Source organism: Bos indicus x Bos taurus, chromosome 10 (genome assembly GCF_003369695.1).
Source record: "Bos indicus x Bos taurus breed Angus x Brahman F1 hybrid chromosome 10, Bos_hybrid_MaternalHap_v2.0, whole genome shotgun sequence".
Classification (NCBI taxonomy): Eukaryota; Metazoa; Chordata; class Mammalia; order Artiodactyla; family Bovidae; genus Bos; species Bos indicus x Bos taurus.
The window spans coordinates 83,154,004-83,171,536 of NC_040085.1; the positions used below are offsets into that span (position 1 = coordinate 83,154,004).

The window sequence follows — 17,533 nt, forward strand, 5'->3', positions numbered from 1 at the left end:
TTTGCACTAGTCCTTCTGGAACCTTCTTCACAGACATTTACATAGCTAGTTCTCTCATCCTCCTTCAAGGCTTTCCTTAAATCTCATCTTCTCAGATTCTGATTCGTGATGTTTGCCTATTTCTGTGGTGTAAATAGTCTAGCGTAGCTGATTTCTTTTGCTACCAAAGTGTCATCAACCAGCTCAAAAACTGCTGATTTTTTTTTTTTTTTTGGGCGGGGGGGCAGCTCTAGGGCACACGGGCTCAGTAGTCGCAGCTCACACGCTCCAGAGTGTGGGCTCAGCTTTTGTGGCGCACGGGCTTTAGTTGTCTGGGGCTTGTGGAATCTTTCCAGACCAGGGATCCAACCTGCCTCTCCTGTATCCACAGGCAGATTCTTATCCACTGTACCACCGTGCGTGCGTGCTAAGTCACTTAGAGTCATGGACACCTCTTTGTGAGCCTCTGGACTGTAGCCTGCCAGGCTTCTCTGTCCATGGGATTCTCTAGGCAAGAATGCTGGAGTGGGCTGCCACGCCCTCCTCCAGGGGATCGTTCCGACCCAGGGATTGAACTCATGTCTCCTGTAGCATCTGCATTGCAGGTGGATTCTTTTACCTGTTGAGTCACCAGGGAAGCCCCAGGGAGGTCCAAACATTGCTGGCATTTTAAGACTTGGTTTGGCTTGTGCGTGTGCAAAGCTTGCATGTTTTGGCACATGCTATGCTCATGTTCCAGTTAAGACTTCCTCACGCCCCTGGAGGTGCCCATGCCACACTCTGGGAACCACTGTGTGTACAGGACGTTTTATACCACAGAGGCTTTCCTTATAATGGATTTAATCAGCCTCTTTTTGGGTGGGCTTGTGTGTTCACTGGAAATAGGTGTTTGTTGCTGCTTAAGGAACAGCGTTTTCCTCTTCAAAGCATGAGTAATAACTAGCTTTGCTAATGCAGCCATCATAAAAATACTAGACAGTGGTCTGACAGCGACCATGGTAAATTATCGAGCATGCCAATTAATAAGCAGCAACTTGCATAACTCTTAAAAATTACACTCATTGCTCTCATGTGAACAGAGAAGTTTCCTCTCAGCTCTGTGACCAGAGTCTGCCTTCAGTTGGCCACCCCTTAACTGGGTGCTGGTGCATTTACAATCAGTATAAAACATGTATGATATGCTCTAGCTCTGTGACATTCCTTAACTATTCATTTGTTGTTCATTCTGTTTTTTTTTTTTTAATTTAAAAATGTATGTTTTAATATACTGTCCCCTTTGCAGACATACACATACTCACACGTACAGACATACACCAGCGATCCCCTCTTCTCATCCTTCCTTACAAATAAGGAAAGAGGTAGCATTCATTGTTCACCTACTGTGGCTATAGCCTCATGCTAGAATCTTCTAATACATGATTGCATTGAATCCTGTCTCCAAATTTGTAAAAAGGCTATTATTTTCTCTACTTTATGAGTGAGAAAATAGAAGCTCAAATAAGTTAAGAAATTTTCTCAAAGCTCCATATAGAAGAACTAGGATATACTCAGCCTTTTTTTTTTTTTTTAAAGGTTCAAAGCACATTCTCCCCGCCCCGCCCCCTGCCCCAAGACCTTTTCTCCAACATTTAGTTAAGAGATGAGTGTTTTTTGCTCATTACTCACCTCCTAGTTTATTTTCACTGACTCCTGTAAATAATTCCGTCAAAAATGTAAAGGTGAGGATCTGTCTTCGGCTGCCTACACCAGACATTGGCTTGGCAAAGTGAGAAAGAAAATCTAAAACAAACAAACAAAAATCACTATCATGTTCATGTCTTTTAATAGGTAAACAAGTTAAAACTGCATGTGTGTATTTGAGTATCTAAATGTTAGCTGCTGCTGCTAAGTCGCTTCAGTAACGTCCAACTCTGTGCGACCCCACAGACAGCAGCCCACCAGGCTCCCCCGTCCCTGGGATTCTCCAGGCAAGAACACTGGAGTGGGTTGCCATTTCCTTCTCCAATGCATGAAAGTGAAAAGTGAAAGTGAAGTCGCTCAGTCGTGTCCAACTCTTCCCGACCCCATGGACTGCAGCCTACCAGGCTCCTCCGTCCATGGGGTTTTCCAGGCAAGAGTACTGGAGTGGGGTGCCATTGCCTTCTCTAAAATGTTAGCATGTACCTGAAAATTAAATTTTGGCCACGTGACCCTGTGATATGAACATTGTAAAAATGTGCTGATATGGCTTGGCGGGTTTGATACTTTTTTGCACGTGGAAAACCTGAGTGCATTGTTAGGAGCTGAGCTTGGGGTCCTGACATGGCTCTGAAAGACCCCAGGCCCTCCCTGCCGCTTAAAGCACCAAGTGCTCTGGGACTCACCAGAGTAGCCGGGCTCGCAGTCAGCACTCCATCAATATTTGTGAAATAGGGTGCAATATTTTCCTGACACGGGGCCCTAATCTTCCTTTCCTTCTCCCCCCCTCCTTCCTGCAGGTCTTTTCTCTGGAGTCCTGGGAGGCAGGTTACGGGCTGGACCGCCCCGAGTGGACCATGAAGCCTGAGTCCACTTCCGTTTGGCCCCGGGCCCTGCTCTGCCTGAGCTTTCAACTTCCGGCTACTCCCCTCCCCGCGGCCCTCGGCTGCTAGGAGGTCGGCCTTCAGGGCTGGTCCTCAGCCTGTTTCTACCTTGCGCCTGGCTCACCTGACTGCTCGCTCCTCTTCCATCACGGCCCCCCTGACCCCAGCCCTCTCCCCGGCCTCCCTGGCTGGGCCGTTTGGGGGTCTGCTGCCGGGAGGTGGACATTGCTGAAGGCTTCCACCCGCCAGCCAGCCCCCCGTGTACTTTTCTCCTGCCCAAATCAAGGCCTCCGGATCCACATTGGATAGCTGAGATCTTTTCTTGGAGAAGGACACTCTGCTCCCCACTCTGCACCCTCACTGTCCCCCGCCCGCCTGACTGACCTCCTCTATTGCTGCCCCGTCCTTCCCCCACTCTGTCTCTTACTGAATTTCTTGCTTGTGGGTGCCCACCAGGGGCTTTCTGGTTTTCTTTCCTCCTTCCTCATCCTCTTCTCTGTGTGTGTGTGTGTGCCTCCTCCCTCTTGTGTGTTCTCTGTCCCCCAGCCATCTCCTCTTCCTCTCTGCCTTCCACTTCAAAGGAGGTGGGGCAGGGGGATTGTCCCCCGAGGGCCGTTCCCCGTCTCCGGGCCCCTGGGGCTTGGCCAGAATGAGCTTCACCATGCACTCGGTGTTCTTCACCTTGAAGGTGAGCCTCCTGCTGGGATCCCTGCTGGGGCTCTGCCTGGGCCTGGAGTTCATGGGCCTCCCCAACCAGTGGGCGCGCTACCTCCGCTGGGATGCCAGCACGCGCAGCGACCTCAGCTTTCAGTTCAAGACCAACGTGTCCGCGGGGCTGCTCCTCTACCTAGACGACGGCGGCGTCTGCGACTTCCTCTGCCTCTCCCTGGTGGACGGCCGTGTGCAGCTGCGCCTCAGCATGGACTGTGCGGAGACCGCCGTGCTGTCTGGCAAGCGGGTGAACGACAGCAGCTGGCACTTCGTCATGGTGAGCCGCGACCGCCTGCGCACAGTGCTGGTGCTCGACGGGGAGGGCCGGTCCGCGGAGCTGCAGCCCCAGCGGCCCTACATGGACGTGGTCAGTGACCTGTTCCTGGGCGGCGTTCCCGCCGACATCCGGCCGTCTGCTCTGACCCTTGATGGGGTGCAGGCCATGCCCAGCTTCAAGGGATTAATCTCGGATCTCAAGTACGGCAACTCAGAGCCCCGGCTTCTGGGAAGCCAGGGTGTCCAGTTGGATGCCGAGGGGCCCTGCGGCGAGCGTCCCTGTGAAAATGGCGGCATCTGCTTTCTCCTGGATGGACACCCCACCTGCGACTGTTCTACCACCGGCTATGGCGGCAAGCTGTGCTCGGAAGGTAAGGGTCCTCTTCTCTACCCCTCTGAGCTCGAGCCCACCCCTGACGGCTTGGGTAAGGATCAAGATCGCCTGGAGGGAAACCAGTTCTATCATTGACCCGCCTCTTTAGCTGCCTGTTAGATAATTGGGTCTCTTTCCCCGAGGGTGTGGTAGAAATCCTTGGCTTTCTCTCAATGGAAAAAATCCATCAGATCTCAGCAAGAGAGAATCCTGACTACTCAACCATGGGCTCCTTCCTTAGACAGATGTTTGGCTTTGCTCAAAAGGCTGGATAGAGTATAGGATCTGAGCCCCAGCTCAGCTCTTTCCACCGCGGTGAAGCTTCGAAGGGTCAGTACAAGGCCAGATGTCAGATGGAAAGGGGCAAAGTGGCTGTCTATGGCCCTCTTGATCCCTTGAGAATTGGGCCCTTGTGAATACATGGGACATTCCGCATCACTTTCTCCTTATCGTCCCTAACATAAGGAATGCCGGTGCAAAGAAGAATGAGGGTTGATAGACTGTGGGTCCACACCCGGCCTTGCTGTCAACCCAGCCCTTCAGCTGTGCCCCTCCTCCCACAGTCTTCTGGAAGGTGTCTGATGGGTAGACAGGGCATTTTTGGGGGGGACTTCTCGCCTCCTCGTACTAAGACCCCCAGGTGATTTCATTGTGCAGCAAAAGTTGGGAACCAACAGGTCAAGGGAGGTCAGGTAGGTGGGGCCAGGTGAGTGTCTTAGTGCAGACTCCCACAATCCCTTCATTCACGTGCTACCCTACTGCCTTGGGATTTGTAATTAAAAATAGTGTCTGTAGACGTTCCTTACACTTTCCCTGAAACCACCCAACTCCTAAAGCTGTGGTTGATATGAATGTTATCTACTAGCAGGTATTAAAACATTTCTTTAAATCAAAACAAAGTTTATTTCACAGGTGATACATGCTGGAGACCAGGACACTCTGGGGATCTTCTTGGGAGCCTCCTTGTAGGTCAAGTATGGGCTATTGCAAGAGTGCTTCTTTCCTCTTCTGGGCCTGCCATCACACCTCCCTTCTTGTGGGTGGGTTGCCAGAGAGGGAGATGCAAGACATGCAAGAAGTCCTTTTCTGACCTCTGTTATTCCTCACTGAGTCCACTGGAGGAGGGATGGGGCAGAGGGGTAGAGGCAGCCCCAACCCACAGAGTCATCTGGGGACAGTGGTTACTGAAGCACTTACCACAAGCAGGTCCCCCTGGAGCTGACCGCTGTTCCAGAGCTTCTGGGCTTTGGAGAAAGTTCTTCCTGAAGGCTGACATGAACACTTGTTTTCTCCTTCGCCCAAAGGATCTGTTCTGTTCTCAGAACTGGCATTGGGAGCTGGCATTCTTCCTTTCTAGGGACCAGAGTGTTTGCAAGTGTGTTGTTAACTTGCTGATTATCCCTGATTGCATTTTTTGTGTTTAAAAAGAACTCATTTCCTCTGGGCAGGTTTGGATCAGCACTTTTCTGCAGGAAGAAATCTCTATACTGTATATGTATACAATTTTTTCTCTCTCTTATTTATTTATTTATTTTTTTGGTTTGGGTGTGTGTGTATGTTTGTTTGAGGTCTCCAGAGGAGTTTCTTCAGAGTAGATGATAAGCAGTCAACTTTTTAATAGCTAAATACAATATATATATTTTAATGATGGTTTTTTTTCTATAGGGTTCAGACCATCTCGTGGCTATGGACTGATGCCTCTATCTGTAGAAGGCAAACGCGGCATATTTCATTATTCTCACGGTACATAATACAGTAAACAGACTTAGTATTAACTGCACTCCACTAACTACTAACACTTGGTTGGTCTGGAGCAGTGCAATGGCTGAGGTGAGGGTGGATGTTGGGGGAGGTACCAGCATTTACTGTTGGTGACTTGAAGCCTGTTGCTCCTGGTAATTGTCATTATGTCTAATCAATCACAAAGATGCATCTCAGGCTTTTAGAAAATATCCGTTCTCTCCACACAGTTAATTTTTAGAGTAAGCAGGGGGAAGACTCACCTGTAAAATATGAAGGGGAAAAAAAAAAACACCCACAGCAGCTGCTGAGTGTCAAGCCGATCTGCATAAAACAAGACAAACAGCCTAAACAAATACCTGCCCGTTTTCCTAAAGACAGTGTAAAGCGGGCAGTGAGGGTGCCTCTCTGGCCTCATCTCTCACCCACTTTAAATTGCAAATGTCACAGAACTGAAACCCCCGGGGACTTGGTCCCAGCAGTGGGTGCTGTGTACCAAGCCTCTGATCATCCCACTTTGCAGGATGGGCCGTGCTGTTTGATTGTGTGAGGGCTTCATGCTTTAGCAGTTCAAGGGCAGGAAGAGCTGGGAGGGCTCCTGCAGCTTCAGATGGATGTGGTCGGGGCCTGTTGGAGGCGCTCTCTGCGGTCCATTAGCTTCTAGCATGCTGGCGGTATTGATGTTTGCTTGGCCTGTCTGGCTTTCCATGCCTCAGTGGCTTGGAAATGTCTCCATCCTGCACCCCAGGAAGAACTCACTGCTGGGCCCATCTCTTCTATTTGCTTTGGGCGATTTTGACCTCCCATTGGGTATCTTTTCTAGGTAAGACCCACAAGACCCTGGAGATAGTTGCTGTGGGAGAGTTGGGTTTGTGGGGGACAAGTTATGGACACAGTTATCTTCTGTTTCTTGTGGCAAAAGACTTTGGCTGCAGACTGAACCCCACACAACCTACTTGGGGAAACTTCATCCCAAGACTCCCAAACCAGCTAATGGTCACATTGAACATTCTGGCACATGATGGAGAGAGAGGGGGGTGGTCCTGGACTTTTTTTCTTCTTCTTCTAGGTTGTTATGTTTATAAATCAAATGTTTGGGTTTTCAACTTCAGATTTGTTCAAGATGACTTTTAATCTTGCCTCAAAATAACTTTAAAATTATGCATATCTGGTTTGGAATATAATCCTGCTGCATGGGACATATTCATCTGGCTTTTTCTGTTTAGCCCAGTCCTGTTTTGGGGCATCTCTGAAGCTCACTGGACAATAAACAGGTGCCCCCAGCAGCCTCCAGACAGCAGCCCTCTCGTTGGTTATTGGGGGCTTGTCATTACCTTGACATGAGTTTAGCTTGATTGTTTTTAAAACATTCTCAATTGTGAACGTGCAGGTATTGAATTTCTCAACAATCTTATAGCCATGACGAACTGGTTCACTGCCAAAGTGTCTCCATTTCAGTACCAGCTTCCCTGAAGGGTTCATTTAGCCTGAAACCAGCCTGCTGCAGGTGGGGTGGGGCCAAGGAAAGGTGGGGAAGTTTCCACAGGTTGATCGCTATGATCAGATCTTAATGATCAGATCTTAATCCATGGGTCTACCTGTGTCAAAGATCATTTGTACACCCGTGTTTTTAGGTTAATTTCAGTGAGGTGACATGAGGTCCTGTTGAGTCGGCAAAAAGAAAAATCGGTTCTTTGTCTGCTATCTTTTCCTGCTAACTTAGGCAGGTGCCCAGGGCAAAAGCGGCTTGTTTTGAGTCTCAGTTGTTAAGTTTTCAGGGGTGGGGATCCCCCAGTGAGGTACAGCTGTGGGTGCAGGTAATAGGGGCCAGAGTCTGAGGACAAGCACATGGTGGTGTGGGCTCCACGAGCCTCCCATCCATCCCGCATCCCTCCCGCCGTCTGAAGCTGACATCCTACTCAGGTTGGTTGATGGATGGCTCAGTACCACCGTGTGGCCTCGGTGTGCCTTCCCGAAAGTGAATTTTAATTAGTTTTCTTTTTTATGGCGAACGTTCCGTTTCTTCTCCCATTTCTCAAAGCCAGAACTAAGATGGAAAGGTATTCCAAGAAGAGGTGCTTACCTCCGAAGTTTTACCAAGAGCCAGAGACATCCGATGCTATAGCGAAGGTCCCAGTGATTGCCATGGCTCCTCCCATGTTTAGGAGGAGTTTGGGGCACTAGTATAAAAATATCACCGTCTCTTCCCCTCGCCCTTGCCCCTGCTGCCTGAATAGTAATGTGGCTTTGTTCCTAATCTCAGTCAACCCCTATGGCCGAGGATCGGAGTGGGCAGTGGTGAGTCATCAAGAGGCCAGTCTAGGTCCTTTTCAGAATCCTTCCCCTTGGGGTGGAGACAAGCCCAGAAGCAGGGAGGACTCGATTTCCCACCCAGCATTCAGGCATTAGGACCAGCCCCGCTCTCCCCCGGCCCAGCCAGCCAGCCAGCCAGCGGGGGCTGTCACTAAATGAGCCTGAATAGGGGTCTGATTGCTCTTTCTCGTCCTCTCCTCCTGATTACCCAGCGAGATTTCCTGGGTATGCTGCATGCTAAATGACAGAGCCGCCGCCTTCCACTTGCTCCAATTATCCTTCTTTTAACTGAGAGGGAAGAGCAATTTTTTTTTGAACTGCTCCCCCCACTCCCCTCCTCACAATAGCGTCTCCGCCTCCTTGTAAAGACAGGAGACCCTTCTTCCTTGTACCCTCTTCTGTGGTACAAGGAGAGCAGCCTTCTCCTTCCACCCCAGCCCGCACTCCAGCTGTGGGCTGCAGAGAGGGTGGGCCTTGGATAAGGCTTGGTTCGGGTTCATCAGGGTTGAGGGGCGGGCGGGCGTTCTGCCAGAAGCCTTCCAGGAGCCCTGAACTTGCATTTGCATCTGGTGATGAGACACCACAGGCCCAGCTCTGGGGGGCTAATCATCTTAATTATCTTTAAGTCCCCTATCTCCCTTCACAGGCTGTCCCAGAGCAGCTGCCGTCAGCTCAGTCCCCTGTTCACAGGACAGAAGAGGTGGGGTGTGGGCTGTGTATTGGGGGGATGGAGCTAACATGCCCTCCCCAATGCCTCCTACTGCCCTGGGGTCACTGGCTCTAGAGAAGTGAGGCCCCAGGGGCAGGGGTCAGGGGTGGAAATGGAGTGAGAGAGACTTTGGGACAAGGCTCCAGAGATCAAGCAGCTTTCCTTAGAAAAAGTAATAGTGATGTTATTTACTATTTTTGAGCACCGCCCCAGCCTGAATCCTACGTGCTTCCTACGCATGGTCTCATCTAATTCTCACAACACTCCTATGCAGTTGATACCATTAACTAGCCCCATTTCACAGATGAGGAAACTGAGGAGCAGAGAAATCAAAAACTTGATGAAGGTTTGGTGCTATGCTTAAGAGCACAGCTTCTGGACTTACATGAAGGCTTGTCCACTTACACGCGGTGTTTGGAGATGGTTTTGGAAGCTTCAGCATCCTCAACAATAATAATAACAACAATGATAAGAGCAGCTGACAGTCACCCGGCCAGGTCTGCTCTGTATTAGCTTTTGTGACCCTCAGAACCACTCTTGACACACTATTGTTATTCTACTTTTGTAGATAAGGAAGTTGAGGGACAAAGGCTAAGTAACTCCCCCCAGGGAGAGACTGGAATGGAGTATATATCTCAAGGGTCTGGCTTCAGAGCCCACACTCTTAACCACTGTGCTGTCCTGCCTTGCAGCAAAGCAGGGATAACAAGAAATCATATGTTAGGTAGTTGAGAGCACAGGAGACGAAACATATAAAATGATCAGCACAGTCTCTGGGAAAGAAGGAGTCCTAACTCTGGGTTGTTGGCTGCCTGGTGGGTGTAAGAATGGATTTTGTGTCAATTTGGTTTCATAGAAGGTTTGAAGCTTCCCTTTGAGCTACCCCCACCTCTGTCATTTTCCTTCATCCTTGTTAGAGAGGCAGCAGCAAGAAAAGGAGGGGAATTTCGGGAGCATCTAGAATCTAATTTCATTACCATTTTACCCCTGCCTAAGAGCTTGGGGTCACTGACAGCGGTGGTGCATGCTGGACTGGATTCAGAGCTCTTTGCCCCGTAAATGTGGCATTCCGGTCCACAAGGCATCCCATAGAGGGGGTAGCACAGGCCTCACTGCCCCACAGAATAGGTGAGAGCGCCATTCATCTTGCAGGTAGACAGCGTGAGGGCAAGCTTAGATGCTGCCTGTTCGGCAGGTGGCCCTGCGACTCGAGAGCCCAGATCTTCAACCTAGCATTTTATATCGCTCCTAGGCTGCCTTCATTAACACAAATGGCCTGTGTCTCCATTGTGAAATGGAGCATTGCCTCCCTGGTTGCTGATGATAAGCAAAATGTCAAACTCCCGGTGCAGGAGGTTATCAGCTTGGCCAGTCCCAGAAGATCTGCTCCTCCCAGTCGGAAAGAAAGAGAGGCGATGAGAGAATGAGAGAGAATGAATGAGTCTGAGTATTCACTTCCCACCCTGGTTTGAAATGAAGCGCCTGGGAATGGACCCATGGGTCCCGAGGAAGTTGCCCGGCTTCCCCACGCTGGAGCATCACTGGATGGACCGCATGACCTCTTCAGACTCGCCTTTGATTTCCCAGGTACCAGGAAGTGGCCGGCAGCCCACCCAGGGTTGGCGGTCAAAGACGGAGCTCCAGGATTCATCCTTCGCACTTCTTGCTTTCCTGCTGTCTTCTGACTCTCTTCCCAGATAGCAAAACCAAACTCCCTTCCTCTGTGTTTATTCCTCCCTTTTCCTTTGTGTGTGTGGGAGGGGAGATTATTACAGAGGCAGAGGCGGATTTGCCACAAAATTAAACTTTTGGCCTATCTTCACTTGCATGGTCCCTTTTCAAGGCCACATGCATATTATTGTATTTGTGATTTTTGTTTTTTTTCTTAAGGCATGCCTGACCTCACGAGCTTCTGGTTCCCCCTCTGTGGATCCACCTCTGTTAAGAAGGCTTGTTGCTGTCCAGCGACAGCAATGTTGCTCTGGGTGTATGAGTGATTCCCCAGTGACCCCTGACCCTTCATCACAGACGCGTTTCCTTTCTGTTCATGACCAACAGGGCAGGAGGAGCCATGGGGACGGAGCACGGGAGGATGAAGGCAGAGAGGAACATGATTTGGGGAGGCGTGGTGGGGAGCAGGGGACATGTAGGATATGCAGTGGGTAACGAGGATGTGTTCAGAAATGTTTGCTGTAAATTTCGAGGAACAAGCTTGTGTTTAAGCAGGGGACACGTCTGGGGCCCTCCTGAGGTTTCACAGCTGAGGTTGGGATGCTTGGTTTGCGTGGCTCAGCGCCGGGCCGTGTTACAGGTGGCAGGCTGCGGCTGACAGAGGGGAGGGACAAAGCGTGGCTCGGCAGGCCTGCCTCTGTGATCTGTTTGGGAACTGACAGTGCCAGTGGGTTGTCATTACTGCTGTTGTTCTCCAGAAATTGATGTCTTTGGGTGACCTATTTAAAAGCAATATGGGGCCCCTTTAAATGTGTCGTCATCTGTGTCTGGGCTCAAACCTTCACAGCTAGCCACGATATTCCAACATAATGTATTTTCCAAAAAACTTTTTTTTTTTTAACATCTAAGAACTGGTACCAGCAGCTTTTAAAAACAAATTCATCTCATCGTCATCCAGCCCAACTCTCCAGCTCCACTTACTTGGTGTGTGGACCTAAAAATCATGAATGCTGTCAGCTCTTCAAGGGAGGGAGGGGGATGCAGTTTTCTGGAAGTTTGTGCAAGGTCCTAAAGAGGCTGAGGATGAAAGGAAGGCAGGGATGCAGGCTGTGGGCAATGGGAAGCTCTTGGTTTAAGCTGTGAAATGCATTTATATCCTTTTGGTTTTACCGAGGCTCTTGTTTAAGTACAGTATCTTTGCAGCTAAGAAGGTGGCTCTGGGGAGATTTTCCTTTATGTTTCTCCAGGGACCTGTATGCATCCAAGCCTTCTCTGACATTTTTTCCTCTTGCCTGTGGATTTGGTTCTCCTGAAGTGGTCCTGTTTGCTGATGTAAAGTCCTTAGAGGCCAGTGTCTTGATAATCCCATGGTTGTCGGCAGTGTTAGGGTTGGTGCCTCCGCTGGCAGGCGGGGCATTCCAGGCAACCCCATAACCTTTCCTCCATGCATGATTGGAATAGAAAAAGTGCAGTGAGAGAGTGTACAGCTTGTTTACCCAATAGGTTGCTGTCAAATAAAAATGAGCACCCATTGCCAGGAGGGATGAGCAAGGTTGACATTGCTTCTCTGTGATCCACATGGTGGGAAAGGGCCCACCCAACACTCATGGTCTCCACCTTCCTCATTCTCTCAGGCTTCTCTCCAGAAGGGGTCCTGTCTCTCGCATGGTTAGCCTTGGATGGCTAAGGGAATGAGGAAGAGCAGGCTGGGGGGTGTTAAGCCTCTCATCCGTGAGATTCTGAAAGACTAATGATCGTCCCACAGCATATTTGCTTGATCTCGGTCAGGAAAGGCAAGTCTGGAGCTCAGGCTGAGGCAGTGTGCTGTGAGTCTCTTCTTATAAGGAGTCACACTGAAGCATCAGAGGGGTGCTCTGGTGCCATGGGAGAAATCGTCTGTAAGGGATGCCCCACAGGTCCTGTGACCCGTGTAGAGGTCAGGAAGACATTTATACCGCCTTCTAGTCATGGCTCTGCCTGTGTGATGCACTGAAAACCAAGGTGTTCAAAAACAAACACAAAAATCTGCCCCTCCTCCAAAACCAAAAACCAAGATGCTTGTTAACAATCATGGGATGATACATTTGGAGGGAACTTTCTTTTAATTAAGGCATAATTGACATACTAAATTAGTTTCAGGTGTGTAACATAATTTCAAATTCAATATTTGTCTGTATTGCAAAATGCTCACCACAATAAGCCTACTTAACATCCATCACCCTACATAGTTCAGTTCAGTTGCTCAGTCTGACTCTTTGTGACCCCATGGACTGCAGCACGCCAGGTTTCCCTGTCCATCACCAACTCCTGGACCCTACTCAAGCTCATGTCCATCGCGTTGGTGATGCCATCCAACTATCTCATCCTCTGTCATCCCCCTCTCCCCAGTCTTTCCAAGCATCAGAGTCTTTTCCAGTGAGTCAATTCTTCACATCAGGTGGCCAAAGTATTGAAGTTTCAGCTTCAGCATCAGTCCTTTCAATGAATATTCAGGACTGATTTCCTTTAGGATTGACAGATTTGATCTCCTGGTAGTCCAACAGACTCTCAGGAGTCTTCTCCAACACCACAGTTCAAAAGCATCAATTCTTCAGCTCTCAGCTTTCTTTATAGTCCAACTCTTATATCTATACATAACTACTTGAAAAACCATAGCTTTGACTAGACAGACCTTTGTTGGCAAAGTAATGTCTCTACTTTTTAATATGCTACATAGTTACAACATGCTTTTTCTTATTATGAGAACTTTTAAGATCAGCTCTCTTAGCAACTTTTAAACATGTAATACTGTATTATTAATAGTATAGTTACCACGGGCTGTACGTTACTGGAGGGGACTATAAAGGTCATTGGGTCTAATTATTCATTTCACATCCTCTTCTCAACTGTGTAAGACATCTCTCCCTGACTAAAAAACCCCGGGCAGTGGCAACGGCAGGGGCTTGGTACTTTCCAAAGCATCCTGATATATCTCTGATTACAGAGTATTGTGGAGCTCTTCCTTCATCAGGCCAAAGTCTCCTTCTCAGACATTTCCTCACTGGTCCTCATTTTAATTAAAGCAATCTGACCGTTGTGATGGGCCATGTGGGTGGGGCTATTGGGTAGGTCATAACATTTCTGGATGATGCTTTGGAGGAATTAACCCTTGCACAAAGTAGAATTCATAAGGGATTCTCTAATATAGCACTAACAGTATACACACCACTGAGTTATTTAGAATTAACTGCTTGTGATTAATCTTAAACGACATGGGAGGGATTGATGTGGGAAGAAATCCTGATGTAAGCAGGTGATTCATGCTCCAGTCATTTCGTTCCTGGGGAGCTTGCACTCTGAAGGATTCATGCTTAGCCCCATCTCTGGCTCTATTATCTGTGCCTAATTTGATCCCCCCTAAAATGTCCCATCTTCCTCCATATTCAGCAAGCTTTTCAGCATCTCTGAATTTCCAAGGAGCCCCCTGGAAATATGTAATGGCTCAGAAATAAGGTGAGAAGTTCCAGAATGCTATGGAATAGAGGAAAATGGAATTGGATTGGACTTGCTTGACAAGTCTATCGTGGCAGCCAGGATCAGACGCCCCAACACACATCAAGATTTTGCTTAAAAGCCTAGTAGGATGCTTTAAAAAAAAAAGAAAAAAAGACAAGGGTATGATTCGATGTAGCATTGAGTAGCTATTCCTGGAAACTGGCCTTGGAAGCATATGCCCTATTCAGAAATGTTTCCGACTCTGCCAGGCTGCCTTGGGTGTCCCATGTTTTTGGCACTGTTGGGAAGAAGTCTCCCAGGGAGAGGATTAGGCAGGGCTGAAGATGTTGCTCCTGCATTGGCACGGACTGGAAACCTGCCAAGCAAATCCCCTCCTGCACCCTAAAGGGGATGAGGCTAGTCTTGGCTCTCAGCCACCTCCCCATTGACAGTCACTTTACTGACACTGCAGCAAAGATAGGAGAATTTGTCTCATAATTCATGGTTTAAAATAGTTTGCTTTTAAGAGCAAAGCCCACAGACATCCTTTTGACTCAGAGCATGAAAATGTACTCAGAGTCACCGACTTCTACTGTGGCAGTCCCCATTGTCCGGCCCGTTTCCACCAACCACACGCCCAGAGAAGGAAATGGGCATCTCACATAGTCAAGTGGTAATTGCCACTTGGGAAGAAGATGATTGGGTTTTAGTTGCTGTGGGAACTTTGTTGTTTGCTCCTCCTGATATTGCCCTGGAGAAGGCAATGGCAACCCACTCCAGTGTTCTTGCCTGGAAAATCCGATGGACAGAGGAGCCTAGGGGGCTACAGTCTGTGGGGCTGCAAAGAGTCGGATACGACTGAGTGACTAAACCACCACCATCCTGATACTGAGTTTTCAGTCTTGTGTTAATGCAGATTGGGGCTAAATTTTTTTTTTTTTCTTTTTGCTGTGTAGAATATATAACCACTGGCTATGTTTTAATGTGTCTCTCAGCTCCCTTTGGTTTTCACATCCTTAATGCAAGTTGTAGTAGCTCCGTTGGGTTTCCTGATTCCCGTCACAGGAGTATACATGAGGGAGGAGTTCTCGTTGAGAATTCTAAGACATGAAGCCAAGGGAAGACCCTGTTTCCTTTTGTGAATTAACGCTACAGGCTGGAAGGCTAAATGGCATGTCTCTGGTATCTGACAAAAAGCAGGTGGTCACCAAATGTCTGTGGCCTTAATGAAGCCTACTCTGTGTGTATGTGTGCCTGCATTCATGTTTTACATGATGGGTGGATGCAGGTTCCCAAGAACGTGAGCTTAATGTCTGTTTAATACATTGATTACAGCTATGGCTTGGACCACGTAGAGTGGGCCACCTTTAGACATGCCTCCTTTTAATAAGGAAAGTGGTATGGTTGCTGCGGTTTTCGTAGAATCTGAGTCACACACACGTACACTCCACTTGGCTTGATCTAGCTGAGGATGAACTAGAAAGACTTTGTTTGTTTACAACCAGTGGTTTCCTGTAACAATTATAGGCAGCAGCCAGCCTGGGACCATGTAAATGCGTGTGGAATGGCTGTTGGAGGCAGGCGCGGTGTTGTCACTGGAGATGGAGAGGCTCCATCAGCTTTTGTGGATTCCCTGGAGAAGGGGAGGCTCACTGGGGACTAGATAAGTGTCCTTGGATGTGGGAAGAGCTGCCATGTGGGTGGAGGAGGGGGAGGATATTGGGCTGGAGGGTGGAAACGATCAGAGCTAAGAGGAGGAATTCTGATGCTTGGAGCTGCGGGACCGTGGAAGGCACAGTGTGGCCTTGTCTTACTGCCTGGCGGGGTGCGGAGTGCTGGAGCAACGCCTGTGCTGGTGTGCACGTGCCTGTGAACCAAGGACCCCATGGTCCTGGGGTGTCATCACGTCCATCCTCTGCAGTTCCGGGAGATGGGAAGATATTCCTTAGGTCAGTGGGCTTCAGAAAGGGACACATTGGGAATTCCCTGGCCCTCCAGTGGTTAGGACTCTGAGCTCTCACTGTCCAGGGCAAGTCCAATCCCTGGTGGGAGAACTAAAATCCCACTAGCTGTGTGACATGGCCAAAAAAGCAGGGTAAGTGCAAAGACCATTTAAGGGGATACAGGTAGGAAATAGTGAATGTGTAAAGTTAACCTGTATACAAATGATTTATAAGTACACGTAATATACATCTCTCAGGAGAATATAGTAAAATGACTTTTCGTAGTGGGGAGTTGGTGCAGAAAGCTTTGGAGGTCACTGGTCAAGACTCAGATCTATGTTTATCTCTACATCTCTAGTTGAATCTCTAGTTGGCAATAGTTACTCACTTATCCCCCACCCCCACCGCTGGCTTGCAGATTTCAGGTGGGGACTGATACCCAACGTATCCCCGATGCCAGTGGGATGTGCGTTGGGTTCCTCAACTCTGTCTTCAGCTCTGTGTGTGATGGTCTTGGTTGACCTGGCCAGGTGGCTTTGGAGGGCCCCATAGGAAGTTGTTCCAGTCACATCTTCCACTTTCAGAAGCCTCAGTGTTTGAGAATGACTAATATTATCTGCTATTGCAGAGTTTTTTTTGCATTAAAAAATCATAGTGTTCGCCGGGGCAACTTTAGATTGTGTAAGAGAACAGAGTCTTTGAAGTATGTTCAAACAGTTGCAAAGCAATCCTTGATGTATAATCATCTGTATGTTGAAGTAGCCCATCTCTTTACTGGAATAAGTTCATTTTCTGACATTGACTGAGCGAGTGCCTATCGTGTACAAGCTTGGGCCCTGCCCTTGAGGAGCTCATGGTCCAGTTGGAAAGTCTGTCGGGCAAAGAGGTGTTGTGTACATTAGAGCTGCAAGATACCACATGGTATGTTTGTGGAGCAGCTCAAAAGGCAGCGCTCCACCTGCTTGCGGTGTGTGTGTGCTCATGGCGGAAGTCGGGCTGAAGGGCATTTCACGGTGGAAACCCTCAGGTTGGACTTGAAGCTTTAATTAGTAGACTGGGGGAAAAAGACATTCAGGGGACCCTGTGAAACAGCAAGATGCTCTTGCTAGGAGTTTGCTGTTGTTAATGTGGCTGAATTAAAGGGTTGGGGACCATGGAGGAGGAATATGGGGAGGACTTAGGTAGTGTGGGTCTTAAATGTTTGCATGTATTCAGGACATTATATTTTCCTGCCCTTGGAAACTTTTCAACTGAGCAGTGAATATCAGATATGAATTTTAGAAAAACACAGCATTGTCAATCAACTATATTGCAATGAAATTTTATTTTTTTTAAAAAGAAAGGTGGCTCTAGGAGCAGTTTGTGTGATGGAACAGTTGGTGATTGGGAGAGGGAAAGCTGGGGATCCAGGTAGAGGCTATTGGGTGACTTTGGTGATAGAAGAGTCACTCCTGGGAGGGTAGTGATGGAAGAAGGGCCAACTGCAGAGATGTTAAAAAGAGGCACTTCATACTCTGAAAGGCAATGAGCTTTAGTGGGTTTGCACTTAGACCTTGACTCTGACACACACTAGTTGTGTAAACTTGGGCAAAAGACTTAACTTTTCTGTGTAGCAATTCCACTATTTGTGAAACCAGTGTAATGATGCTGCTACCGCTGCTGTGTTGCCTCAGTCATGTCCGACTCTGTGCAACCCCATAGACGGCAGCCCACCAGGCTCCCCCATCCCTGGGATTCTCCAGGCAAGAACACTGGAGTGGGTTGCCATTTCCTTCTCCAATGC

General features: G+C 48.6%; 1 protein-coding gene across 22 annotated transcripts in view; it reads left to right on the plus strand.

The window, feature by feature from the left end:
• The window catches only part of NRXN3 (neurexin 3), a 1,811,822-nt gene that overhangs the window by 74,233 nt on the left and 1,720,056 nt on the right, over nt 1-17,533 (plus strand). For all 22 annotated transcript variants that reach the window (XM_027552545.1, XM_027552555.1, XM_027552571.1 and 19 more), the window contains exon 2: nt 2,457-3,898. In XM_027552545.1, the coding sequence (XP_027408346.1) occupies nt 3,190-3,898 (709 nt within the window). In that variant the 5' untranslated portion in view covers nt 2,457-3,189. The remainder of the gene's footprint in view (nt 1-2,456; nt 3,899-17,533) is intronic.